This window comes from Myotis nattereri, assembly GCF_964212035.1.
Source record: "Myotis nattereri genome assembly, chromosome: 1".
NCBI classification, from domain to species: Eukaryota; Metazoa; Chordata; class Mammalia; order Chiroptera; family Vespertilionidae; genus Myotis; species Myotis nattereri.
In genome coordinates, this window is record NC_138075.1 from 60,677,975 (window position 1) to 60,704,755 (window position 26,781).

Here is a 26,781-nt window from a genome sequence, read left to right on the forward strand (position 1 = left end):
GAGAAGGCATTATAAACAGTCTTTTAACTATTTAGTAATACAGTATTTGAATCTGTTACAGTTACTTTGGGATTTGATAATGTATTGGGATTTGAGGAAAAACATTTACTGATAGATATTAAAATTCAACAGATTACCATTCATCTCTTTATCACAGTTTATCTGGAAACTTAAATGAATTTATTCTATATCTAGTTTTTATAGTGAGAATGCTCAAGATAAGAGTTTTCTAGAAAAAAAAATTGGAGATCAAAGTCAGATGCTTTTATTGTTAGTTTTCGAGTTATGCTTTTGAGAGTGCAACCTGTAGAAACCTGAATCTTACATCTCTTTTTACTCAAATGTTTTACAACAGCTGAATATTGCATATCTTTTCATCATTGGTATTAGATGGCTGTCTACTAATTAATCACTCCCTAGGAGGTTTTTGTCACGTTTTTAGAGCTTTTAATAGGGCTTCTAGGCCACCTGCTTCTTTTTCTGCTGTTCTCACCACCTGGGCAAAGCCAGTCTGGCAGTTCAGATTTCCTGCAGGAAGTCTGGTAATCAAGTCCCCAAGGCCTGGTTTCTGGTAGAATAGGATTCTGAGACTCACATCTACCCTGCGATAACATAATAGTGGTTGTACCCTTATCACGACGTGCTGTGCTTCCAGAGAGAAGTTTTAAAGTTCTAATGCAATGTTATGTGTGTTAAAATCCAAAACCTGTGTAGAAAAAAATAAAGCCTTCTAATATAAATCCTGAACTGATCTATTCCCCTTTCCCCAAGTGAAATGGTGAAAGTAATTGGTGACATTATTAAATGTAGACATTAGGAACTTCTTTGACTTCTGCAGTTGATTACTCGGTCCAGGGCAGCTTTGGTTTGGCATCTTGATCTAAGTCAGTGTGCTATTGACGCCGACTCTCACGTCTCAGTTGCAGCAGTTACTCACAGACCTGCCCCATGATATGCTGGATGACGACCTGTCCTCCCCCGAGCTCCACTCCTCGGACTGCAGTGAGGACGACACAGAGGGACGGTAAGGGTGTGAATCATCTTCATATGTGTATTGCATTCTGTAAGTGCCCGTCTTTTGATTCTCTGCAGGTTATAACAGTGTATGTGATTATAAAATTGTGGACTAATTCTTAAGCTTGTAGGTAAAGGTTGGAGGGAAAACATGTTAAAATCTTGGGGTTCTTTGTGATAGCTGCGTCCAAATAAAGGATAAGCTCTAAATCTAAAGTGTCGATTTTTCTCAAGACCTCATCCTTCTGAGCAATCGGAGGTGAACTGGAATGACCATCAGGTGCTGCCTAAATCTAGAAGTGCAAACGTGAGTATCTGGTGTGATAATGATTTTGATGAGGGTGGGACTAGATCTTAGTGGTTTTGTCTTACTCTTGTTACCTAATAGGACTATAATGAGATTCGGGATATATATGTGGGACAGAAAATCGGCAATGGCTGGGAAGAGAATCCAAGTAAGAGTGAAGAGCAGCATCCTGGGTACCATCCCGAAGAAGGTGGAGATGAAGGCGGAAGGGGTTACAGTCCTCCGAGTAAATATGAACAGACTGATTTATATCATCTTCCTGAAGACTTTAGGCCATTTACCAATGGTCAGAAGCAGGAATTTAATAATCAGCCAGCCAATGTAATTAAATTTTCAGATCCTCAAAGGAATCATTTTCAGGTATTATAAGAACTTGACTTTTAAGAATTTGCTTAAATGTGCCCACACACGTGTCTGTTTAAGGAATGTGTATAAGTACAAGGATAAGATTTACAAATCTAAACAATTTTGAGAGTGCATTTATTCAGGCTCATGCTGAATTAGTCATGCTGGTTTCTGTTTACAATCTAACGAAATCATGATCCTAAGTCAGAATTTTAAAATATCATAGAGGCTTTATGGAGACAGTTAATTAAACGTTAAGAATTAAGCTTGTCAAAGAATAATATTCCTCATTTACTGCTGTTTCAGGCTTCTACCACTTCACTATGCTTTAGTGAGAAGCTATGTTCAGATATCTTGATATAGCTTTTTATTTTTTTTAATATATTGATTTTAGAGAGAGGAACGGAGAGAGAAAGAAAGACATCAGTTTGTTATTCAACTTATTTATGCATTTATTGGTTGATTCTTGTGTGTGCCCTGACCTGGGATTGAACCCACAACCTTGTCATATTGGGATGATGTGCTAAACAACTGAGCTAGCTGGCCAAAGCTGATACAGTTTTAAAGCAGTAAATCTATTTATTTAATTATCGTGACCACTCTTATAACACATTTTAGGTCAAACACTTCAAAGCTGATACCTGTTTTGTGATAATAATGGCAGTAGATGGGATGAATGTGAAGGACAATTATTTTTTTATTTTTTTTTACTTAACCCTGTCAGAGTTTAATGAAGTAAGACCTTAGGATATAGTTAGCTGTTTCTCAGACTTTATTAATGATAATGAATGCCTCATTTTGCCAGTGTCTATTCTGTGTCCCCCAATGGCAGGATGATTTTTTTTCTTTTAAAGTGTCATTTTCTCTTCTGTCTCTGTAGAATAGTATTCATTCCACAAAAGTTGTTGAACATTTATTACATATGAAGCATTGTATTATATGTTCTTGGATATGTGTATTTTTGTGTTCCCAGGATGTCGGCATCATCTAAATCATTCTTAAATATTTCTATGCAGTCTTATTAGAATTCTCCTGTGTTATTTATGGGATTGGCCTGTTATAAGCTCAAAAGTCCAATTAAGACGTGAGAAATTATATTTCATAGACTTTCAGTGTTAACTAACAATAAGTTATTTTAAAGCAAAGATGTCTGTATAAAATTTTAATTGTACCACCATTAAGTTTTGTAACAAAATTAAGGTGATTCAGGTAATTTTTGAGGAAAAGGCCAAATCCTAATTGTCAATTTCATTTATCATCTTATAATAGCAATTCGGTACATCACAAGCTCCCAGCTGTCAAGTGTTGGAACCGTATACAGTGGTATATAAACCTTACCAGCCTCCTGCTCAGCACAGTGACTCGCCAGCCCAGGAGATAGCAGGAGGTGACACATTTGAAGGCCTGCAACAACAATTCTTAGGAGCTAATGAAAGTATGTATCAGGTTTATATTTTTTTATGATTGGAGAATGTTAAACACGTTATGCATGTTCAAGAATTATTTCTTTTTTTAAATATGGTGATTGAATTGTGGTTGGTTTTTAAAAAGAACCCTATTGTTGGTGATATAGCTGAAGTATTTATGAATAAACTGATATGAAGTCTAGTATTTACTTCAAATAATATGGTGATGGGATTCTTTGTGCTCTTTTTTCTACCTTCTTATATATTTGAAATTTTCCATAATAAAAACAAAAATAAAATTTTCTCAATTTTACATTTGAGTCATTGTAATTGGTTCAGATTTTTCATTAGTTTTATAGTTTTCTAACTGAAGTCTAATTTGGAAAAAGAAATATAGTTTTCCCTTTATTCTAGATTTTTTGTTATATAGAAATGTAATTTAGTAAATCAGCTATTATCATCTTAATTTTTCCTTTTGATTTTTAGAATTTTAATGTAATAATTAGACAACTCTGATATAAATTACTTTATGTTCAGAATTGAAACTGGACTCCTATCTCAGGTTTAGTCCTGTGGCACTTACCAACATTTTTGTTTTTGGATTGTATATGTATAAATATGAAAATGAGAAAAGTAGCTATGAGAGCATTTTGAGGAGATAAAATACCCAAAACCAAAAATCAAAACGTTTACTTAGACTGACCTGAATTAGTGTTGTCATACATTCAACTTGCATTGTCTACTCTCGGGCATGTGAAAAAGCTAATTGTTGTGCATGTTGAAGAACCATAGTGATTCTAGGGTGTGACAGCAAGTTTTTTGTTTGTTTGTCTTACATTTAAGAAATGGGCTGGTAGGGGGAGGGAGTCATATTGGATATTGTAGGTTTCCTGGGCTACGGCCAAAGAGAAAGCTAGCCTTCAGGCTCTAACTCCACATAGGCTCAGGCTCCAGACTCACAGGCTCTCGGGGAGTCAAAGCAAACATGGGGGTGGCCCCTCTTTGTTTATGCCACTGTGGCGTGGCCTGAAGAGATGCGGAAGTGGACAGTGAGTGGCAGAACTGGTTTGGGGATGTGTCCATTAGCACCACCACAGGGGCCTGAGGTGTAGACGCCTTCAGTTCCCATGGTCAGTTGGTCGTTCTGCATATATAACCTTTTATCATTTTCTTAATCTGCATTTTGTCAAGTTGATTTATTTTTTGTTTACATCAGTTACACATGTGCCTAAATTTGACGTTTGGAGGTTAACTGAGTAACTTAATGGCAGTGCCAGATTTAGTGACTGCGCCTTCTTAGAAACAGTAGTTTAAAAAGATGACCTTGGAGAGAGGTGTGGCTTGTACACTGGGTTTACCCCTGGGCTAGCCCTCCTCTAAGGCCGGAGAGAAAGTTAACTTCTAACAAAGTTTTCAGTCTTCAGTTTTTTTGTTTTGTTTTGTTTTTTGTGGGGGGGGGGGGGGCGAGGTTTAACCATATCTCTTTTTAAAAAGAGGCCTGCTTTGTTTGCTAGCAAGTAGGAGCAGTGATCTAGTAGAAAATGCATTTGTCATTATGTAGTTTAAGCATTATTTTCCTGTAAGTCCCCCCGACCCCCCAATCATTTAAAGTGCTCCCTAATGTGACTTTAATTATTTGTGAGAGAAGTCCTCGAAATCCTTTATTAATCTATTCATTACTTTATTAAGTCAGCAGTTATGTGCCAGCATAAACATGAATACTATGTAATCCCCACTCCTGCTTATAATAGATATTTTGAGGAGGATATCTAGAAATGTTTTTAAAAATGGTTTTATAGAAGCTGATGTACTTATTTTTCAATTTTATGAGGTCATAGAACTCTATTCCATTGTAATGGTGTCAATGTAAGAAATGTCCAAACCTGTAGAGAATTTTTATGAGTTTATTTGAGCCAACTGATGGCACTGTGGGGAACATATGCTCCGAGAATGGTGGCTTTGCAGCTTATTTTATGCATTAGAATCAAAGGAGAAGACGTAAGGAAGGAGGATGAAATCCAATGCCGGTAGGTTAAGGGGCTGCGAGAAAGCATAGCAGGAAAAACTCTAGCATTGGATAAGAGGCAAAATGGAGAAACACATACTTTTACCTGGTGGGTACGGAGTAGTTAATTAAATTTGCAGCACATAGAGATGGCCTATGGAGAACAAGATAGCAGTAGGGTTCTATGGTCTTGTGCTCTGGTGCCTGCAGTTGTGCCTTCGAGGGGTAGGAAAAGAAAATTACTTTGTTATTTCAAAGCCATGTTGTCCTGGATATATCAGAACAATGGACAGGGTTTCCTTAAGGTAAAGATTGACCTCTACCAATGATGCCGTAGGCCTGGGACGTGACTGCCCACTGTGACCTGCCCAGTTAGGATGTGACCAGATCATCTGTGTGGTTACTTTTGGTCACAGAGCTTGTCAGCCTGCCACGTGTTCCTCTGAGCTTGTCAGGTTTATTGCATATCCTGACACATTTTCATTCACATTCGTATATATTTATTTTTAATTAGCCAAAAGGGTAGTGATGAAGGGTTAAACTCTATAAATTAGTGACATTTCAAACTTTTCTGGCAGTGAGCACAGTATGAAGTACATTTTGTACATTGTGATGGGGTCTACAATACTTATCTAGGTAAATAAGTGTATGTAACGAAAACATACGTTCCACAGAATCACAAAATAGTACTCATTTGTACTACATGATGGACTCTGATATGTTCTATTATAGTCTATATTTTTTGTTTCTTTAAGAAATGCTAGCCACAGTTCACCGAATTGTTTTCATGATACTCTGATGAATAGTACCTACAGTTTGGGGAAACACTGCCCTAAATGACCACAGATTTATATTTTGGTATGCTTTTATCTAATAAATTGTCTTTCATTCCAAATCAGGTTCTGCAGAAAATATGCAGATCATTCAACTTCAGGTTCTTAACAAAGCAAAAGAGAGGCAACTGGACAATTTAGTTGAAAAGTTAAATGAAAGTGAGCGTCAGATCAGGTATCTGAATCACCAGCTTCTGATAATCAAAGGTAAGATGACAGCTGTCATTTATGAGGTGTGCTGGAGCTTAGATGTCTTGTTTCCAAGATCCTCATTTTAAATATGAAGCTCAGTGAGCTGACGTATTTGGTCAGAGGGATCATAGTGAGTCGGTCTGAAGGAAACAGAACCCAAGGCCTGTGACACCTTTCTTCGGATGACTTCTCTCCAGAGCAAACTGCTTTGAGGTCCTCATTTCCCCCCGCTTCTTCCTCCTCTTCTACCTGTTAGGCTGTTAGAATAAGTGAACATTATTTAACTATGCTGATGGCATCCTGTCCTGAAAATTGGTTGAGGAATTTATCTTGGATGAAGTGTTACAATACCCAGTGAGACTTGGGATTAGTTTGCAAGATATTTTCTGAGCCTACAAATTAGCATCATGATTTAATCCAGTGGTTCTCAACCTTGGCTGCACATTAGAATCACCTGGGAATCTTTTTAAAATCCTGATTTCTGGGCCCCATCCTCCGGAAATTCTGTTTCTTTGTTACTAATGTTGTGGCCTCACCCCATAACAAAGAAACAGAATTTCTGGAGGATGAGGCCCAGAAATCAGGATTTTAAAAAGACTCCCAGGTGATTCTAATGTGCAGCCAAGGTTGAGAACCACTGTTTTAATCCAAGGAAGAGACAGTGACCTGAACTCCTGCAGGTGTGCCAAGGAGAACGTGGAGCCACACCTGGGAAAAGCACACAGAGTAAATGCAGATTCAAACTCTAATTGCTTACTCTTCGTGCTTTCTGTAGTTTCGGTCCATGTTGAACGTTTCACTTATAGAATAATTTTGTGACTGCACTCCAGCTCATTTCAAACTTAATTGATAGTGATAAAGGCATCTTTCTGTAGTGATCATACATTTTATGTTGAGAGAAGAATTTGTAGGCTATCATATAAAGTATGTGGGAAGAATTTAAGGTTAGGTGAATTTAAGAGTTCATTGCAAGTATGTATAGAACGTAATTAGTCTGCAGATTCCTTTTTTAAAATATATTTTTATTAATTTCAGAGAGGAAGGGGGAGAGAGAGAGAGAGAGAGAGAGAGAGAGAGAGAGAGGAATATCAGTGATGAGAGAGAATCATTGATAGGCTGCCTCGTGTATGCCCCACACTGGGGATCGAGCCCAAAACCTGACCGGGAATCGAACCATGACCTCCTGGTTTATAGGTCGAAGCTCAACCACTGAGCCATGCTGGCTGGGCCCTCAGATTTCTTTTCTGATTAACTGTTTTGTCATATCTGTGTAGCTTCTCAAATAAATAGATGCTGAAGTCATTGTTAGGAAATCTTTTGGTCCCCAAAGGGATACAATCAGATTTTTGAAGGAAGAGGTTCTGGTTCTCTAAATTTTTTTGGTGTCACTCAGGCATTCATTTTTGGAACTTTTCTGTTTTTCTCTAAATCAGCTAAAGTTCGTTATCTGAATTAAATTGAATGCAACAACTTTTATATATGATGTAGATCTGATATTTGATAGAGATTGTGACAATTGGGGTCCCTTTACAGTAACATATTATTCCTATAAACACTTTTAATGTCCTAGATGAAAAGGATGGTTTGGCCCTCAGCCTTCGAGAATCACAGAAACTCTTTCAGAATGGAAAAGAAAGAGAGATACAGCTTGAAGCACAAATCAAAGCGCTGGAGACCCAAATACAAGCATTAAAAGTCAAGGAAGAACAGGTAAATATTTTAACTATTTATAAAAAATTTAGTTACTTAACTTTTGGTATGGTAGGACTAAATTTAGAACTTTGAAGTTCATGCTTTCTTCCACCACAAGCCTGCTATTCTTTTCCTTACTTCGGAGGCATGGTGCTCCCATCCACCCAGCCATCTGTACATCAGACATCAGGAAGAAACCCCAGCTTCTCTGTTCCCCTTCATCTGCTACATTCTGTTGAGTCTCCTCATTTCTGTTTACAAGTCCTCAATTTGGGATTTTATCTATTGCAAAATTCTCTTACTAGTCTCTATTCTTTTATCCCCTCTCCAACTTCTCTCTTATGGCCATCTGCTTAATCTTTCTAAAGTACAGTTCTGATTATGTTTTTCCCTTCCCTGTCTCTTCTCTTACTCTCACACTCAAGTCTGTTTGTTGTTTTCGATGCCTGTACATGGACAAAACTTCCCACGGCACGCTGCTATTTGATTACCAAGCCCCTGCTCACAGGTTTTCTTTTCCCAAGTCTCCCCTGCTTTCCTCCCCAAACCAACACCAAGCAATTCTCAGACACAAGCTGAAGGTCCAGGAATTCATCAGTTCTGACACTGTCTGCACCAACTTTAGACACCAGTTGTAATCCGAGGTTGTTACCTGTACTTCTGACTGACTGGCTGTAAATCAGTGGTTCCCTCGACCCCCTCGTTGGGTCCCATTAATTTTCTAGAGAGGCTCACAGAACTCAGAGAAACATTTTACTTACTAGATTATCCTATGTAATAAAAGCCTAATATGCAAATCGACCAAACTACGGAATGACTGGTCAGCAGGGGGCGGGGCTGGTGAGCGGGTGGCGCTAGAGCAGCCAAGGCAGGTGCCAGCAGGCAGAGAGAGGGGACGGCGATTGGGGGGTGGGGCCGGCCACTCACCGGCTGCCCAATCGGCCTGCCGGTTGCTTCCCACAGAGGAAGGCCAGACTGTGGCCTCTGGGGAGCGGGCCTAAGCCATCAGTTGGATATCCCCCGAAGGCTCCCAGACTGCAAGAGGGTGCAGGTCAGGCTGAGGGACTCTTCCCCCCACCCCCTTTTGAGTGCACGAATTTTTGTGCACCGGGCCTCTAGTTGGTTTGTTATAAAAGGATATAACTCAGGAACAGCCAGGGGAAGAGAGGCATGGAGTAGGGTATGGGAAAAGGACGTGGAGCTTTCGTGCCCCCTTGAGTACACCCTCTCCCTGCATCTCCACATGTTCACCACCTCAGAAGCTCTGAGAACCTTGTCTGATTGGGTTTTTATGGAGACTTTATTGCCTCGCGTGGTTGATTAAAATCAGACATCTACGATTAATTCAACCTCTAGCCCCTCTACCCACTTTGGAGGTCAGAGGATGGGACTGAAAGTTCCAACACAACCAGCCCCCATCCTCAGGTGAAAAGTCAACCTCATTCACGCAACAAGAGACAGACATTTTATCACTCTCAATACTTAGGAAATGCCAAGGTTTTGGGAGCTGTGAGCCAGGGATTGCAGATGAGGACCAAATACATTGGTCATTTGAATGACCAAATATATATTTCTTAGAAATCACAATATTGCAGTACATTATTTGTATTTAAAAAGTTTTGAAAACTGATAAAGTTATTAGATTAAAAAGTTGAATTTCTTTTTATGTAGTAAAAGGTTATAACTTTGTAATCTTCTGAATTAGAAATTGCATTTATCAGAAATAAAGTAGCATAAATAAAAGAATAAAATTTAAAAAAACTAACAGAATCACCAATGTTTTGGTTTTCTATTGCTGCTATAACAGAATACCAAAAACTTAGTGGTTTAAAACAACACAAATTATTATCTTAGAGTTCCAGACGTTCGATGTCTGGCATGGGTCTCACTGGGCTAAAATTAAGGTGTGAATAGGGCTGTGTTGCTTTTTGGAAGCTCTGTGGTGTTAGCGGTAGGGAGATCCCCTCATCCCCGCCAGTTGCTGGGGGAAGTGGGCTTCTTGGGGTGCCACTGGAATAAGAATTTCCGGAGGTCCTCATGGGAAGCTGAGACATTGTAGAAAGCTTTATTTCTGTGGGGTTACCCCCCTGAGTTTCCAAGGTCACATTTCCCTCTGTCCCATCATAGAAGAAGTGTAGCTGTGATGTCAGTAGGGCTAGAATGAAAGCCGTTGCCCAGAGTTTTCATCCCATGTTGGAACAGTGTCCAGTCCAGCATTAAACCAGCTTAGTTTGTGTTCCCAGCTGCAGTCCAGCAGTCCACTGCGTGTGGGGTCCCGAGGGCCACATGGCTATGGAGGGAACACGCGCAGGAGCAAAGCCAAAGAGACCAGAGAGCCAAGAGCCAAGAGAGAGAGCGCCTTTGTCTAGGGCCGTGGTTGGCAAACCGTGGCTCGCGAGCCACATGCGGCTCTTTGGCCCCTTGAGTGTGGCTCTTCCACAAAATACCACGTGCGGGCGCACACATACAGTGCGGTTGAAACTTCGTGGCCCGTGCGCAGAAGTCGGTATTTTGTGGAAGAGCCACACTGAAGGGGCCAAAGAGCCGCGTGTGGCTCGCGAGCCGCGGTTTGCCGAGCTGCAGTTTTCCGACCACTAGTCTAGGGGATTATGTATTCCCAAATTTTTGCGGGCTTGCAGGAGCCCTGCCTCCTTTGTCCAGTGATTTCGGTTCCCAGGTTTTACTTCTGGGCACCTTCCCTAGGTCACCCCAACTTCACTGCCCATGTGCCCATCTTCCCTTTGTTCAGTCCCTTCCCCTAGTAATCTGCAGGGAGTGGGCCAGCAGCTCCCTGGGGAGTGTGAAGTTGCAGCTTCCTGGTGAAGCTGCCCAAGTGACATGCCTATAATGTTCTGGCCTCCCCTTTCCTTCTTTGGTATTCTTAATAACTAGCTAATTAAAACGGTATTAGTGGGATAGTCCATTTTCTTGTGTTTTCTAGCCTTGAGAGGCTGCATGCAAAGGGTGTGTGGCCCTTTTCCATCCTCAGAGCCAGCGGTCCCTGGTTCTGACCTTTCTGCCTCAGTTTTTCTCATGTAAGGACCATTGTGGATACATTAGGCCCACCCAGATAATCCGGGATAATCTCCTTATGTTAAACTCATCAGTTTAACAACTTGAGTTCAGTCCGCAACCTCAATTTTCTCTTGCCATGTAACCTAAGGTATTCACAAGTTTCAGGAATTAGGACATGCACATATTTTGGGAGCCAGTATTGAAAGCTATAATGGTGTGTAGTAACTACACCAGTGTTTTGTAACTGTACAATTATAGCTTCAAAACCGTGTTTTTAGTAAGTGACCATTGACAAGTTTCATCAGTCTTTCAAGAAACAGTTGTCATTTTTCTGTGACCTGACGATTGGATTGCCCCCCACACTTGGCTCACAGAGCATTGCAAACAGCGCTGGGACCGTATAGTTGCCACAGGTTCCTTGTCTGGTACCCACATTGTCATCTTGGGTAATTCCAGTTTTTTTTCTTTCTTCTCAGTGAATAATGTTTGCAACCCCTATGGGCCTGGTGGGTCCCAGACAGGGAAGCCTTAAGGAACCAGAGCCACCATGGGGAGACCCTTCTCTACTGTCATTAAAGCATGTTGATTTTGGGGGTTAATGTTTATAAATAGAGAGCACAGAGTCACATACAATAAAGGGGGCTGTCGTGTGTCTGCTAGATGATTAAGAAGTCCAGGACGACGGAAATGGCCCTGGAAAGCCTGAAGCAGCAGCTGCTGGACCTGCATCACTCCGAGTCCCTGCAGCGCGCCCGGGAGCAGCACGAGACCGTCGTGGCAGGCCTCACCAGCAAGTACGAGGAGCAAGTGCTGTCCTTACAAAACAAGTTGGATGCTACGGTGGCTGCCCTTAAGGAACAGGTTGGGATGATTTCAGATGAGCCACTGTTGTCAATAAGCAAAGCCGTTCTGTCTTATAACTGACATTTTGTGGTTCTTCATATAGAAATTTTGGATGTTTGCAGTAGGTTTTTTATTGTAAGTAAAAATTTAAAGACAAAGATTTTTTTATTTATGCATACTCCCTAAGGCAGGCATGATTTTGGAAACCCTTCCTGTGGTAGGATGGATTCTCACAGTGCTAGTTGTTTACCTGTAGGGTATCCTATATAATAAAAGCCTAATATGCTAATTGTCCGGTTATCAGGTCAGCTGTTCAGGCAATCAAAGTGTAATATGCTAATGATATGCTAAGGCTGCTCAACCACTCACTATGATGTTTACCGACCACCAGGGGGCAGATGCTCCGACTGGTAGGTTAGCTTGTTGCTGGGGTCTCCTGATCGGGACCGAGCCGGACACACCCTGGAGCCCTCCCGCAGTCCCTCCCTGGCTAGCCAACCTCCAGTGTCCCTCCCCGGCCCTGATCGTGCACCAGTGGGGTCCCTCAGCCTGGCCTGTGCCATCTCACAATCTGGGACCCCTCGGGGGGTGTCATAGAGCCAGTTTCGGCCCAATCCCGCAGGCCAGGCTGAGGGACCCCACTGGTGCACGAATTCGTACACTGAGCCTCTAGTTTATACATACTGTCCTGGAATAAATCCAGACTGGAAGGAATGAGTGTTCTGGGAGATGGCTTGAGGGCTGGTCCTGGGAGCTTAACCACTAGAACACTTTTCTTGGGTCTCCCAGCATTTGGTAAGAAGCCCATCATTAAGACTGTCTAGAAATGGTTCTTGAGAGAAGAGTTCATTTTGAGACTAGCATAGTAAACGAGGGAAGGTAGTCTGATCTAAAATTATTGAGGTTTGAGACTTGAGCACATTTCACAGTTTTTATTACTTTTGCCCCAAAGGGAATAGGATGTTGTAAGCTGATGGTGAGTCAGGTGGGGGTTTGCTTGTGCTCCAAAACTCCAGGTAAATCGTTTCAGTGAATAAAATTTCAAAGCGCATTTTCCTTAAGGCAGTTTCAGAACTAATCTAACCCAAAGGAAGAGAAGAAGAAAAATAAGATGTGAGTGTATGGAAAATTACACTAAAAATTTATTCTGATTTGGGTTCTTAATTTCTTATTTATACAGCTGACTCTAAAATTTTCCATTATTTAGATAGAGCTATAGAAGGTGCATTATTGGCAATAATAATTGTTTGTATACCATTTTATTTTATTTTAATGTACATTTATATGAGTTTTTATTTATGTTCATTTTCCTAAATATGTTTTTATTCTTTTTATAGAGAAACTTATTATGAATTTGACCAGTGTGGAGCATATATAGGGGTGGGGAAAGACAAAGGTTAGGTACAATTATTGAGAATTTACTTTATATAATATATAGACAAATGGAATTTGAAATACAGTTTTATTAACTTTGGTTGTGTGTGGGGAATAGCATTAAAGTTAGACGTGGAGAATGGTCCTCCTTGGATGATGAGAGGAGTGGAGTCTGGCAGCTTTTGCATCCTGGGTTACTTGAGGTGTCTCCATTCTCTGCTGCTTTAGACACAGTTACGGGGAGGGCTGGGAGAACTCCTGAGTGTTCAGCTCCTGAGCCCCGTCCATTCTCGATTCTCTGCCCCCGTCTGGAGCAGAGAACAAAGTCTTGACTCTGCGCTGAATGGGCTTCGGACCCCTGAACCAGACACTGAAGGTGCTGATTAAGGTCTTTTTTCTGCCGTTACATTCTGTGACTGTTTTGTTGTTGTTCTTAAATAGCATCGCATAGCACAGCACGGATATAGGCCTCTGTGTATAATTGCACAACTGCTTTGCAAAGTGCCGATGCCAAAGTGCTTATCGTTGTTTCTTTCTGGGAGTGTTTCATTATGGTGCCCTTTTGTGCTCTCCCTTTGCTCTCAGTTGCCTCAGTAGTGTTTTTAATGAAAGGTCAGTCTATATAATTTCAGAATCGAAATTGAGACTCCTGACTGTAGAGGTGCTGTAAAAATCTACCAGGAGTGAGGGAGATGCCCGCCTGTCATCTGAAAATGCATTGAGTCTCTTCCACATGGAGAGGGTCGATGTAGATTTTCTCACATAACCGGTAGCCATACATACACACTGCATTTTACCCCTTACCTGCTTTTTCTTCATAAGGGTTATTACAGAGGGAGCTGCACGTTATTTCCCTTTTGGGTGAACACTTATCTGCTACACTCTGTTCAGCAGATTGCAAAGAAAAGTAAAACAAGTCTTAGAAAGTAAGTAGCAAGGAACAAATAACTGGGTAATTCAGTAAATGAATACGTTCGCCGGTGTCTGGGTTCTGAGCGGCTCTCATGTAGTTAGGACTGTGTGCCCTGTACTATGTGTTTGATGTGCACAGTGTTGACAGAGTAGATGCTCACACAGTGTAAGTGTTCCTGGTTAAAGCGATTCTTACCCTGGCATCCTCTAAGGCAGTCGGGACTAGGCCCCACGAGATGGATGAATCCTCTGAAACAGCGGAGGAGTTTCCTTTGGGTGTGAGCATATGCAGTGTTTTTTTTTAGAAGACCAGGGAGCTTCTTCAGATTGAAAGGTTGAAAATCACTGCTTTATGTAAAACACATTCTTGCTGGGAAGCGACTGCAGTTGTAGATTAATTGCATTATTTCACCTGTTCAGCAAACCTTTATTGAACAACAGCTAAACATCAGGATGTAAATTAGCTTGATGTATATTTAAGTATATTTTGAAAGACAAAATTCAACACGGCGATTGCCTAACTTAGCTATCCATGGTACAGCTGGGCTTTTTAAAAATGTCTCTGTAACTAGTATATTTTGAGAAATATATGGCTTGTGAAATTATAATATTACTTTAGTGTTGTCTTTTAGCCACCAGCTTTTCTGGGTAGGAAGGATTGTACACACTCACAACACATTGTAACAGTTCTCGTTACTTTGGCTGAGTTTCTCTAGGTCCTCCCGTGTGACAGAGAAGATGAGAGCGACGAGCTGCTCGGAGCTCGGAGTGTTCTTCAGCGACAGAACTCGCTCCTGGCCAACTGTCTCCCACATTCTCTCTACCCTGCCTCTGTGCCTCTAAGGCATGGAAGTGTCATGGGAGGATCTCTGTCTCCTTGAGGGTCTAAAACGTTTTTTTCATTCCGGTCTTGAAATCTTCAGCTTTCAGTGAAGTCAGGGACTTTGGTTTCTGTGTCATGATTTTCACGTGATCCCTTTCTTACCTTTCTTTAACGTTATATTTAATTTAAACTCATTCTATTGGCTGAGGGACTCTCTCAGACCTGTGTGTGTGTGTGTGTGTGTGTGTGTGTGTCCTAATCTTCATTTTGGCTGTGCCATAGAAATCTGTTCAATTTTATTTGCTTCCACTTGTCTCATTCAGTCTTAAAAGATGTCTGTCTTTGTCTTGAATTGAGTGTTCTCATCACTCATGCTAATCATGGAAAAGATGGAGCCATTCATTTTGTTTTGTTTGTTTTTGGTGTTTAAGTTGCACAGTTTATGAGTGTAACCTGTTTTCCTGAACTTGTCAACAGGAAACTGCATGATTTAATTGATTAATGCATGTAGGTAAATCATCGTCACAGTCTGCCTTTTGTTTACAATGTTTTTCATATCTACTTTTTTTTTTTTAACCAGTTTGCAGTCTCTTGTAAAATCTCTATGACTTCCCCAGCTCATAAACGTTAGTTGTCTCCCCACCCCTTCTTGCACACACGTTCCCGCTGTCATTGACTTTAGGGCACTCACTGTGCTTGCGTGGTACTCCGGTGCGTGAGAGCCCTGCTTTCCGAGCTGGCCTGGGGATCAGCAGCGTGGCCAAGAGGCTGGCAGGGTTGGATAAACACTGGCAGTTTCCAGGAGCTCCATTTTGCCCACAAATTCAGACGAAAAAATTTAAAGCAAACATGGCTACATCATGAACTAGAACACAAAGTTCACATGAATTGTTAAGCCAAAACAGGAGGCTTCAGAGTCCCTTTCCTCTGCTCAGGGGCACTGTCCGTATCCTTTTGAGGTGTGCTTTGGGGTGGTATCCTTAGGGCATTATTAGGCTTGAGGTTTTCCTATGGATCAGGCCCCCAGTGCATTCTGCTTTAAAGCCCTTTCTTGATTTTCCTCTTTCTATTAATTTCTTCAGGTTTTTTCCAGGGAACTTTAGCCAATTTACCTCTCTGCCTTTCTCATGCTCCTTTGGCCTGGAATTCAGCCTGTGAAGTCCTTTTTGAATGAGAGGTGATGATTTCTCCTACAGGGGCTCGGCACTCCCGTGACTCACTACTCCCAAACACACAAACGCATTTTTTTTTTAAAAAGAAACTTGAATACATTGTATACATGCTCTGTATTTATACATCCCCATACAGTAACACACATACGTGTGTGCACACATTCATTCTATTTGTTGTTCTTTGTCATTTATTTTTAAGTTTTTTGTTTGTTTGTTTGTTTTGTAGTACATACTATGTGTAAGGCACTGCATAGGCACCTGCAAGGAAACTATGAAGACAAATAAGACATGTAAAAGGTAGAAGGAAAAACACGAGAGAAACAGATCAAGTTTAAAAGGAGTTCAGAAGAGGGAAAGATAATTTTTAGCTGCTCAGAACTTAATGAGCTTTTGGATGCTCAGAGTCGCGTGTGTTTGTCTGTGTCCTTGCTGTCCTGGGTAGAAACTCCATGCTTCAGAGTCAGAGTGGCATGCCTGAATGTGTCTACACACACTTCACTGGCAGTGTAAAGTGCAAATACTAGTAGGAATGTACTGCCTTTCCTTTGGCCTGAATAGGACCTAGTTCTAGAACAGCAGTGTCTTGTGAATGTAGAGCAGAAGGCACTTTAGAAATCATGGAATTCAACCTTTTGTTAGTGTAATTCCAAAAGAAAAAAAACAGACTGAGAAGTTGATGACTCACCTAAGATCGCATGACTTGGTTCGCCTGACTCCCAGTCCCGTGCACTTATCCTTGTAGAGGAGGTGATGTTGCCATGTGATGATTTTATAGTTGACTTAAAACCCAATCATGAATGATAATTGATAGTTTAATACTTAATAACGGATCATAAAAATGACTTCTTGAACACTTTCTATTTAGGAAGACATTTGCTGTCATTTGAAAGACAAGGTGAAACAACTGGAAAGGAATCAAGAAGCAACCAAATTAGAAAAGACGGAGATGATTAACAGATTGTCCAGAAGTCTAGAGGAGAGTCAACAGCAGTGTGCCAACTTGCTGCACTCAGGTGGGTGTCTGAGGCTCTGTGGTCTCCCGGAAGGCTAGTATACTATGCAGAGAGAACATAGGAGCCTTGAATTATAAAGACCCAGAAAAGACAATCAAGATCATTGGTAACAATTTTTTAAACATCGTTACTATACATGTGTCAGAGCTAGTGCATATTTATTAGATAACTTGGAAAACACAGACAATATAAGGTAGTAAATAACAATAACCAATAATTCTACTGCACAGAGGTAACTGCAGTAGACATTTGAATGTATTTCCTTCAAGTGAAATGAAGGCCACACGCATAGATAATAACCTGTTTTTGAAAATGTGCCAAAGCTGAATGTTCAAAAATTGAATAATAAATGACATGTTATAATGTAGAGTCTATCTCTGAAAGCTAAAAACGATGTAAAATCCTGTTATATTTTGCTGTTTAGAATTGATCACTGATCATGTAGTACTGTCATTTTGTGTAACTTCTTTAATTATTTTCCCTCTCACAATGGAATATAGCCACTTACCTAATCAATTGAAGTTAGTGAGTTATAGTTTTTATAATTTTTTTAAAAATCAATCCTCACTGAAGGATATTTTTCCATTGATTTTTAGAGAGAGTGGAAGAGAGAGAGAAAGACAGAGAGAAACATCGATGTGAGAGAAACGCATCGATTGGTTGCCTCCTGCACGTTCCTGGAGGCGGTGGAGGAGGGGGGAGCTAGGAGGGGGACCGGGGATCGAACCTGCAACCCATTATGTGCCCTTGATCCGATTTCGAACTCATGTCCCTTTGTTCCAGGGGCAGACACTATAGCCACTGAGCACACCATCCAGGGCTGTCATTCTTAAGATTTCTCCTATGGTCTCCATGGTATTAAGTTTGAGAATATGCTTCTTATCATTAGTTTCAGCAGTGTTTTGATTTCCTATTCATTTTTATAAAATGTCTAGAGGCCCGGTGTATAAAAATTTGTGCACTCGAGGGGGGGGGGTGGTCCCTCAGCCTATGCCCTCTTGCAGTCTGGGACCTCTCGGAGAATGTCCACCTGCTGGTGTAGGCCTGCTCCCTGGGGGATCGGGCCCAAGCTGGCAGTCAGACATCCCTCTGGCAGCCCGGCAGCCCTCGGGGGATGTCCACTTACAAGCAGGGAGCAGACCTAAGCTGCAGTCGGACATCCTTAGTGCTGCTGAGGAGGTAGGAGAGGCTCCCGCCACCACCGCTGTACTGGCAGCCATCATCCTGGCTTGTGGCTGAGCAGAGCTCCCCTTGTGGGAGCGCACTGACCACCAGGGGACAGCTCCTGCATTAAGCATCTGCCCTCTGGTGGTCAGTGTGTGTCATATTGACCAGTCATTCCCAGTCGTTCTGCTGTTAGGGTCAATTTGCATATTACCCTTTTGTTATATAGGATAGAGGCCTGGTGCACAGGTGGGGGCGGCTGGTTTGCCCTGAAGGGTGTCCTGGATCAGGGTGGGGGTTCCTACTGGGGTGCCTGGCCAGCCTGGATGAGGAGCTGATGGCTGTTTTCAGGCTGGTCACACCCCCTTCAAGGTGGGGGTCCCCACTAGGGTGCCTGTCCAGCCTGGGTGAGGGGCTGATTGCTGTTTTCAGGCTGGGCAAGCCCCCCCCAGTGGGTACCCTCACCCCATGGAGGTTTGGCCAGCCTGGGTGAGGGGCTGATGGCTGTTTGCAGGCTGGCCACACCCCCTTTAGGATAGGGGGTCCCCACTGGGGTGCCTGGCCAGTTTGGGTGATGGGCTGAGGGCCGTTTTCAGGCTGGCCAAGCCCCCTGGTGACGGAAGCTCCCAGCCTCTCCTTTTTTTAAACTTTTTTTATTCTGGGATTTATTTACCTTCTGTAATTGAAACTTTGTAGCCTTGAGTGGAGCGCAGAGCCAGCCAGGGCAGGTGGGAAGCTTGGCTTCCTCCATCGCCAGGGGCAACCCAAGCCTCCTGCTCGCTCCAGCTCCGTGGCCACTGCTGGCTGAAAGCAGGTATCTGGGGTCTATTTATCTTCTATAATTGAAACTTTGTTGCCTTGAGTGGAGCTCAGAGCTGGCTGCAGCAGGTTGGCTTCCTCTTATACTGGGCAACCAAGTCTCCTGCTCGCTCCAGCTCCATGGCTGCCGGCCGTCATCTTGGTTGGGTTAATTTGCATATAGTCACTCTGATTGGCGGGTGGGCATGGCTTAAGGTGTAGCAAAGGTATGGTCAGTTTGCATGTTTGCCTTTTATTAGTGTAGCTATTAGAGTAAAAGGCAATAAAATAACCAAATTTTTATTTTCCGTGCTGTGGAAATAGCTCAGGGGTTATTAATTAACATATACATGAAAGTTACACTTTGGCATGTTAAGTCAATTCTGACTATTGGTACAAGGGGTATGAGTGGGTTATTCAAAAGTCAATCAGAGCCCTTACCCTGGAGTGGGGAATGTGGTAGACATGAGCAGAGCAAGGATGAGGGGCCAGGTATAGAAGTTCCCCTGGGCAGAAATCCCCAGGTACCTGGCAGTGGGCAAAACTAGGAAAACAAGGACCTGCCTCAGGGTGACCTTTCCTCCCCTGGAGTCTCTGGTCATGGGTTTAGACTCCCTGACCCTTCACATTGATGGTCATGCGGTTCGGACCCTCCCCTGACCTTTCCTCCCCTGGCATGCTGCAAGTCATATGATAGACCCCCTTAGAGGAGGGACAAAGGGCTGAAGAGTGGCCTCATTCGACTCCCATGCAGGGCCTTGCACAACCACTCCCTTAAGCACTAACTCCTTAGCGATAATGTCTAGGCCTCAGTTGCATGCCAGGGCTGACATCAGGACCAGTTGCAAGGATTAATGGTCCCCTTCCCTGGCGCCCGCCAATCAGTGGAGACCACAGCCCTGAAAGGACACACCTGGAGAGCTGATGAATATTCTATTGAGATCTGTTGCTAAGACCTCCCCTCAGATCTCCACCTTTAAAACCCTCAAGACAGAGCACCTAGCTCATTCTTTTGCTCCCTAGAGCATGCCCACTGGAGTCTTTTTTTAAGTGTACTTTGCTTGCTTTCTCTTGATTTTCAAGGGCCCTTCTTTTGCTTCTCTGCCTTGTTTCCTGAGCCCAGTTCTTCTAAAGCTCACATCATCTACCTCTGTAACTTTCTAAAGAAGCTTTCGCTTATAAAAACACACACCAAAAAGTGAGGTTACAGGTTCTATCCCCAGCCCTATTTGGGGCACGTGCAAGGGCAACCAATTGATGTTTTGCTCTCACATCGATGTTTTTCTCTCCCTTTCCCACTCTCTAAAAAACAAAACAAAACAAGTCAAAAGTACTAATGTCAAAGATTGTCTAAATGTGTGTGTTTTGATCAAAATTTGGACCATGCTCTATTTAGGTCTCCCCTCCTGGTTTAGTTTAGTATTCTTTTGTTTCCCATGTCATAAACTATGAGACTTTTTCCTTGCCATTAAAGGATTTGAAAATATGATTTTCTTAGTTGCATAATATGTCATCATTACTTTGCTTAAACATTTCCCAGATGCTCATTTTCTTTTGAGGAAACCCAATAAAGTCCCTTGTAAATGGAATCCTCTCCCCTCCCCCCACCTCATTTGACTCCCATGTGGGTGTGGCTCAGTGGTTGAACCAGGGGGTCTGGGTTCCATTCCCAGTCAGGGCATGTGTCTGGGTTGTGGGCTCGATCCCCGGTGGGGGGGTGTGCGGTTGATGTCTCTCTCTCATCAATGCGTCTATCTTTCTATCCCTCTCCCTTCCTCTCTCTCTCAAATTAATAAAAACATTAAAAAAAGAATAAAAGAAACAAGAAAAAAATTAAATGGGACCCTCCCTTGTTACATTTATAATACTAGGTTACTAAAGTTTCAGAGGCATAATTCTAATAGGCTTCTTTCACTTGTGGAGGTCAGGGTGGCGGAAATAAAAACATTTAGAAAGAAGCTAAAGGCAACCAGATGTAGTTTTCTTATTAGAGGATAGAAATGGGTTCCAAAGAATTTTCACTTTGGCTTTCTATGAGTTGGAATGTTATGCTCCTATTAAAGGACTTCTAGAGTGTTCAGGTCTGGAGACGTGATTTGATTTACAGCAAGATCACAGTAGCCCATGTTTTTAACTTCCCAAAGACATATGGGGAGCCATATTAAATCTTGGACCTGTGCCTTCTGGGTCCCCTGACTATTCTTATGTGCACCTGAATAGATATTAAAACGTAATAAAGCAGAATCCCACCTTCTGTAGTCTCAGTGGATTCATGTCTTCTGTACCCCATAGGTGCTTTGGCCATTTACGTTTGGTGTATTCTGTGACCCTTCCCTGCTAGGCTCAGTCCAGGAGGTGGCTCAGCTCCGGCTCCAGCTGCAGCAAGCTCAGAAGGCACATGCAATGAGTGAAAGCATGAACAGGGCTTTGCAGGTGAGCATGGCCCCTTGGAAGAGACGGTGGGTGACTGGATTACATCACCTTTCTGAACCTTGGATTTCTCTACATCAAAAAGGCAGTGGACCATCTCCAGAGCAGCCCGTCAGAGTTGTTCACAGGCTCACCCCTATGGCTGGGGAGTCAAGCCCAAGGGCCTGTCTCTGTGTGTGCCCCAGAGAAAAGGTTGTCTACAGGCATGAAAACCTACAGCACAGCTGGGATGCTATCACCTCCTCCTCCGGCGCCGCTGACATATCCTGCTGGAGGTAGCGGTCCCGGGGACCCTCCACTGGAGAGAGGTGGTTTGCCTTTTTGCTGCTGGCAGACCATGAAGGACAGCTGTTGCTGGGAAACCAGTCTACTCTGTCTCCTGCTCTAGCGAGCCCAAAAGTGCTGCCACCGGTACCTCAGCTCCAGGGGTACTTTTCATGGAAGAGAACAGAATGTGAGGGAGGTGTGAGAGAACCAACTTGCATGTTCTTCCTCATGTATTCGTTCCTCCATTCAGTTTGCAGAAAACCTGATCCGCCCTGGCCTTTGTAAAGTTATAGTTAACGTGTGCTAACGTGTATTTGAAGAAGCGTTTCTGCCTTCTCTTGAAGCATAGACAATATGCCTGATTTCTTCTTATAGGAAAATCATGAAAATAACTTTTAATAATTTTGTGTTGTAGGAAGAATTAACAGAACTAAAAGATGAAATTTCTCTCTATGAATCTGCTGCAAGACTAGGAATACTTCCAAGTGACTCAGAAGGAGAATTAAACGCAGAACTCATGGACTCATACGTGGATTTGGGTATTAAAAAAGCCAACTGGAAGAAATCCGAAGTTAAGAGGTATGGAGAAAATAGTTTACTGTAGAAGAGTCTACATTATTATTGCTGATGAGGCTTGGTAAACAACTGGCACCAGGCATGAGATGATGAGCTGACCAGGGGTCCCAGTATGTTTTAGTAATATCTGATGAAGTGCAAACATCTGATATCAAAATGAACAGAAACCTCAAGAACTGATATTGCGCTATCTTCACCAATAGGCACATCAGTTTTAGTAAGGTAAAAAAATGACTAATCTAGCTAAAATATACAAAGTAAATTCTACAATTGAGGTTATGGATCTGTTTTACTATTAATGCGAAGCATATTATTTTTATTATATTAACACTGTTGAAGGCAGGCGTCTGGCATTTATCAGTAGTATATGAGAAAATAAGCATTAATTTTCTCTAGGAACCTTACTGTGGCCTTTTAAAATAGGGATTTCGTCTTAAAATAGGGATTTTTAACACAGCTATTTTAGCAGTTCTATGGAAGGGACTGTTTTATCGTCCCTCCCTGGGACTGACGGGGGAGGACATGGTAATGTTAGAGGAGGAAGTATATTTAGGAATCATTAAACACTTAAAAGATGAATGGAGGAGAGGATGCACATTTGTGAAGCACTTGCTTTCTGGAAGGTGTGATGAAGGCTCTGGGAGTGGAGTACAGAAGATGAGCTATAGACAGTCCCTTCCCACAGGGGTTCACCTTCTGTCTGGTGGGGAGGGGGAGACATACTTGTAAGCAGCCAAGTGCTGCATGCTTAGTGTACAAAGGGGTATTTCCCCTTCTCTCTGGTGATCTGGGATAAGATGAGAGGTGCCTGTCTGGAAGAGCCTGCGTTCAGGCTAAGGAAAGCCTTGAATGCATTGGCCACACCAGCACCATCCGGTTTCCAGTTCAAGACCACGTTTACCATCATTATTGTTTAGTGGGAGTGTCCATTATCTGTTGTGCTTCAGGCATCAGGCAGCTAAATGCAAGTATGTAAGTATCCTGAAGGGTTTGCTCTGCAATAGCTTGTAGAACTTACATATTTTAGTACTGGCTTTTGTTTTTAGACCTGTAAGATGAGATTCAGTAAATTGAAATCTCAAGTGATCAGGAAATACTGTGAAACAATATGTTGTTTAGTTTAGTAAGGCCCCATTTACCTGGAGGTCAGCCTTTAGCGACTGTCATCTCTAAAGACCACAGCTACAATCAGCGAGAAAGCAAAGAAGAAAATCATAGAACTAAATCATGTGGTGTGTTTCATTGGAGTCATTGTCAGGCTCTTAGCCTAGGGCCATTACGGACTTGGATTTGTTTGTACCCATGAGTTATCTGATGGAAGAGTAGCTGGGGCTAGGGCTTGGGAGAGGTACTGCCATGGGTTAGCCAGACAGCGCAGCAAGGAGAGGTCTATGGGAGCACAATGGGTTGGATGGAGCTGCTGATCCACATGATCCCAGGTTGTCCAAGAAAGCTGTCAGCGTGGTTAGTTAATTAAAGTGCAAGAGGATGTATGTGTTACATTTTTTAGACAGATTTACATAAAAATTTAAAGTTAAAAATGTCATCTGGAAAATTTACTGTGGTGAATGCCTCATTTCCTGTTGATGCCAGATGATTCAGATTTTGTTTTGAATAATAGTTTTGCCATTTATTAGTAGCTTTATGACCTTGGGCAATTTTCTTAACTTTTCTAAGCCTGTTTTCTTATCAGGCTTTTTCTATAAGTGGATTATAGGGTATATCTTGGGGGTTCAAGTGAGGATTAAAACAGATAATGAATAAGAAGGACCTTATGTAATATGTTCCAGTACGTGAGGCACTTCATCAACGGTAGGTGATTGGTTAAAATACAACATTGATCAGATCTTATATCAATCCACTTCTTACTCAACACATTCTTTTTTTTTTTTTTTTTTTTAAATATATTTTTATTGACTTTTTACAGAGAGGAAGGGAGAGCGATAGAGAGTTAGAAACATCGATGAGAGAGAAACATCGATCAGCTGCCTCCTGCACACTCCCTACTGGGGATGTGCCCGCAACCCAAGGTACATGCCCTTGACCGGAATCGAACCTGGGACCCTTGAGTCCCCAGGCCGACGCTCTATCCACTGAGCCAAACCAGTTAGGGCAACACATTCTTTATAAAAGGTCCTTGGTCCACATCTCAACCTTGAGAAAAGTGTCAGATCCGTTATCAGTCATCACATTAGAATTGGGAAAATCAGAGCTCAAAGAGCTAAACTCTTCTGCCAAAGAAAGTGGACCATTATCAGCAGAGCCAGTACTTGAACCCCAAACTTCACTGTCATGTAAACCTGCTGTTCTGTGTTTACATGACAGTCAAACCATTTGGCCTTAAACGTCATTCTTTATGTCTTCTGTTTTAAATATTTAGTTCACTCCAGAAAAGCTTTCTTTTCAGTACTGTATGTTATTGCTTTAATTTATGCCATAATTAGCTTGGAAATTGGGTAAATAATAATATGTATTTATATTATATAAGTGTATATAATATATATATTTTCAAGTAGACTGACTTCATCATAATGTCTACTAAAATGTATTCTACTTTTTCTCTTTCTACTTAAGTATAATACTCATAGCCAGAATCTTATAGTAATCTAAAACCCATTCCCATAGATAATAAATCCGAGCCATCACATCTCTGTCATGGGAAAAGGAATACCAGCCATGTACAACTGGGAAAGTGGAGAGTAACTTAACACCTAGTGGGTAGTCACTGAGGCTCAGTCATTGAGAAGAAGTCAGTGAAACACGGGATATCTGAAGAAAGGTTCAGCTACAGTCATCCCACCTACCCGCAGTCTAATAGATAAGAATTCAGTTTAGAGGAGAAAGTAGAACTGTTCCTTCTTAGATCAACGCGAGAGTTGTAATAGGAGAGAAGATTTGTACCTTTCCTCTGCTGGCCTGTGATTCTTAGAAAAGAGGAAGCAATGGTTTTCCCATTGTAGAGGATTTTAGTTCTTTGTTGACTTGAGCTGCTTTCAAATCACAGCCCCAATTATTAGCGGCTCCAAGCTTTTATCCCCAGCTACTACATCGCTCAAGCTGCCGCCTGGTAAATGTGAAGGGCTTGGTCTCAGCGTTCTGTTTCACATTCGTGGAATTTGAGTAACTAAATCTGCATGTGGCTTGCAGACAGCTTCTCCTCTCCCTTATTATAGTTGGCTGCGAAGCTCAAATAATAAACATTTAACAAGTGGAATGCCTTTTCCCTTTGGTCTTCTCAGCAGGCTTCACAAGGGACTACAGTTTATTTGGATTCAGGGGAACCAACTTCCACAGGGCTCAGTAGTGAGCCTTATGCAGGGCTGGTCACCCCCGTTGACTTTTCCCTTTTGGAAAAGAAGAGAAAATTATTTTAGCAAGTACTTTCTCTGCTCTCTGACTTGGCTCCCTCCAGGAGTACACGATGTGCTGTTTCAGTGGTCAGCAGTCAGTAAAGAAAGAAATGAGGGATGCATAATTTGTTAACTGAGCAAAATAAGTGTTCTGCTTAAAGTCAGTTCACCATGTCTCACAGCATGGGTAGATGCATTCAATATGTTTTATATTCTATTTCTTATATAAGTCTATTTCTATTATATTTACATATTTTGTTTCTGTATAGATAGAAGTGGTTAAAATAGGTGAGATCTATATATATATGCAGCATATATTTACATACACTGAGATCTATATATACACTGTGATACATATATATCACATATATGAACAGCATATCGATAAGTATATAGCATATTGGAAGGAGCTCCTTTTATTATGTTAAAACTATATATGTTCTTAATTCTTTCTCTGTATGCGTGAGTATGTGTACATGTAGCATATATACTAATGTTTCATTTGGAATCATTTGAAGCTGAAAACAGTAAAAATTTTGACTCAGATACTATTTATTTATTTATTTTTTAAGAAATAGATGTTAATATTTTAGAACAGTTTTAGATTTAAACAAAATTAGAATAATATAGTTTTTGTATACTCTGCACCCATTTTCCCCTATTAACATCCTACATCAGCACAGTACTTTGTTACAATTAATGAAATAATATTGATATAGTATCATTGACTGATATATCCATGGTTGATTTAGATCAGTGATGGCATGCGTGTCAGAGGTGACACGTGAACTCATTTTTTTGGTTGATTTTTCTTTGTTAAATGGCATTTAAATATATAAAATAAATATCAAAAATATAAGTCTTTGTTTTACTATGGTTGCAAATATCAAAAAATTTCTATATGTGACACGGCACCAGAGTTAAGTTAGGGTTTTTCAAAATGCTGACACGCCGAGCTCAAAAGGTTCGCCATCACTGATTTAGATGGTCTTTGTTTTTACTTGATGTCCCTTTTCTGTCCCAGGATCACATGACAGGGTACCACATTGTATTTAGGAGTCATATTTCCTTAGTTCCTCTTGAATTTCCTTCTTTTTTTTTTAAAATATATATTTTATTGATTTTTTTACAGAGAAGAAGGGAGAGGGAATAGAGAGTTAGAAACATCAATGAGAGAGAAACATCGATCAGCTGCCTCCTGCACACCCACTCCTGGGGATGTGCCCACAACCAAGCTACATGCCCTTGAC

General features: G+C 41.6%; 1 protein-coding gene across 1 annotated transcript in view; it reads left to right on the forward strand.

The window, feature by feature from the left end:
- The first annotated feature begins 1,037 nt into the window (after positions 1-1,037).
- CEP152 (centrosomal protein 152) overlaps positions 1,038-26,781 on the forward strand; it is an 80,804-nt gene continuing 55,060 nt past the window's right edge. Inside the window, exons 1-8 of the mRNA XM_081110861.1 lie at positions 1,038-1,681; positions 2,936-3,101; positions 5,977-6,117; positions 7,673-7,812; positions 11,470-11,670; positions 16,799-16,946; positions 21,250-21,341; positions 22,021-22,184. Coding sequence (XP_080966987.1) covers positions 5,991-6,117; positions 7,673-7,812; positions 11,470-11,670; positions 16,799-16,946; positions 21,250-21,341; positions 22,021-22,184 — 872 coding nt within the window. The 5' untranslated portion in view covers positions 1,038-1,681; positions 2,936-3,101; positions 5,977-5,990. The remainder of the gene's footprint in view (positions 1,682-2,935; positions 3,102-5,976; positions 6,118-7,672; positions 7,813-11,469; positions 11,671-16,798; positions 16,947-21,249; positions 21,342-22,020; positions 22,185-26,781) is intronic.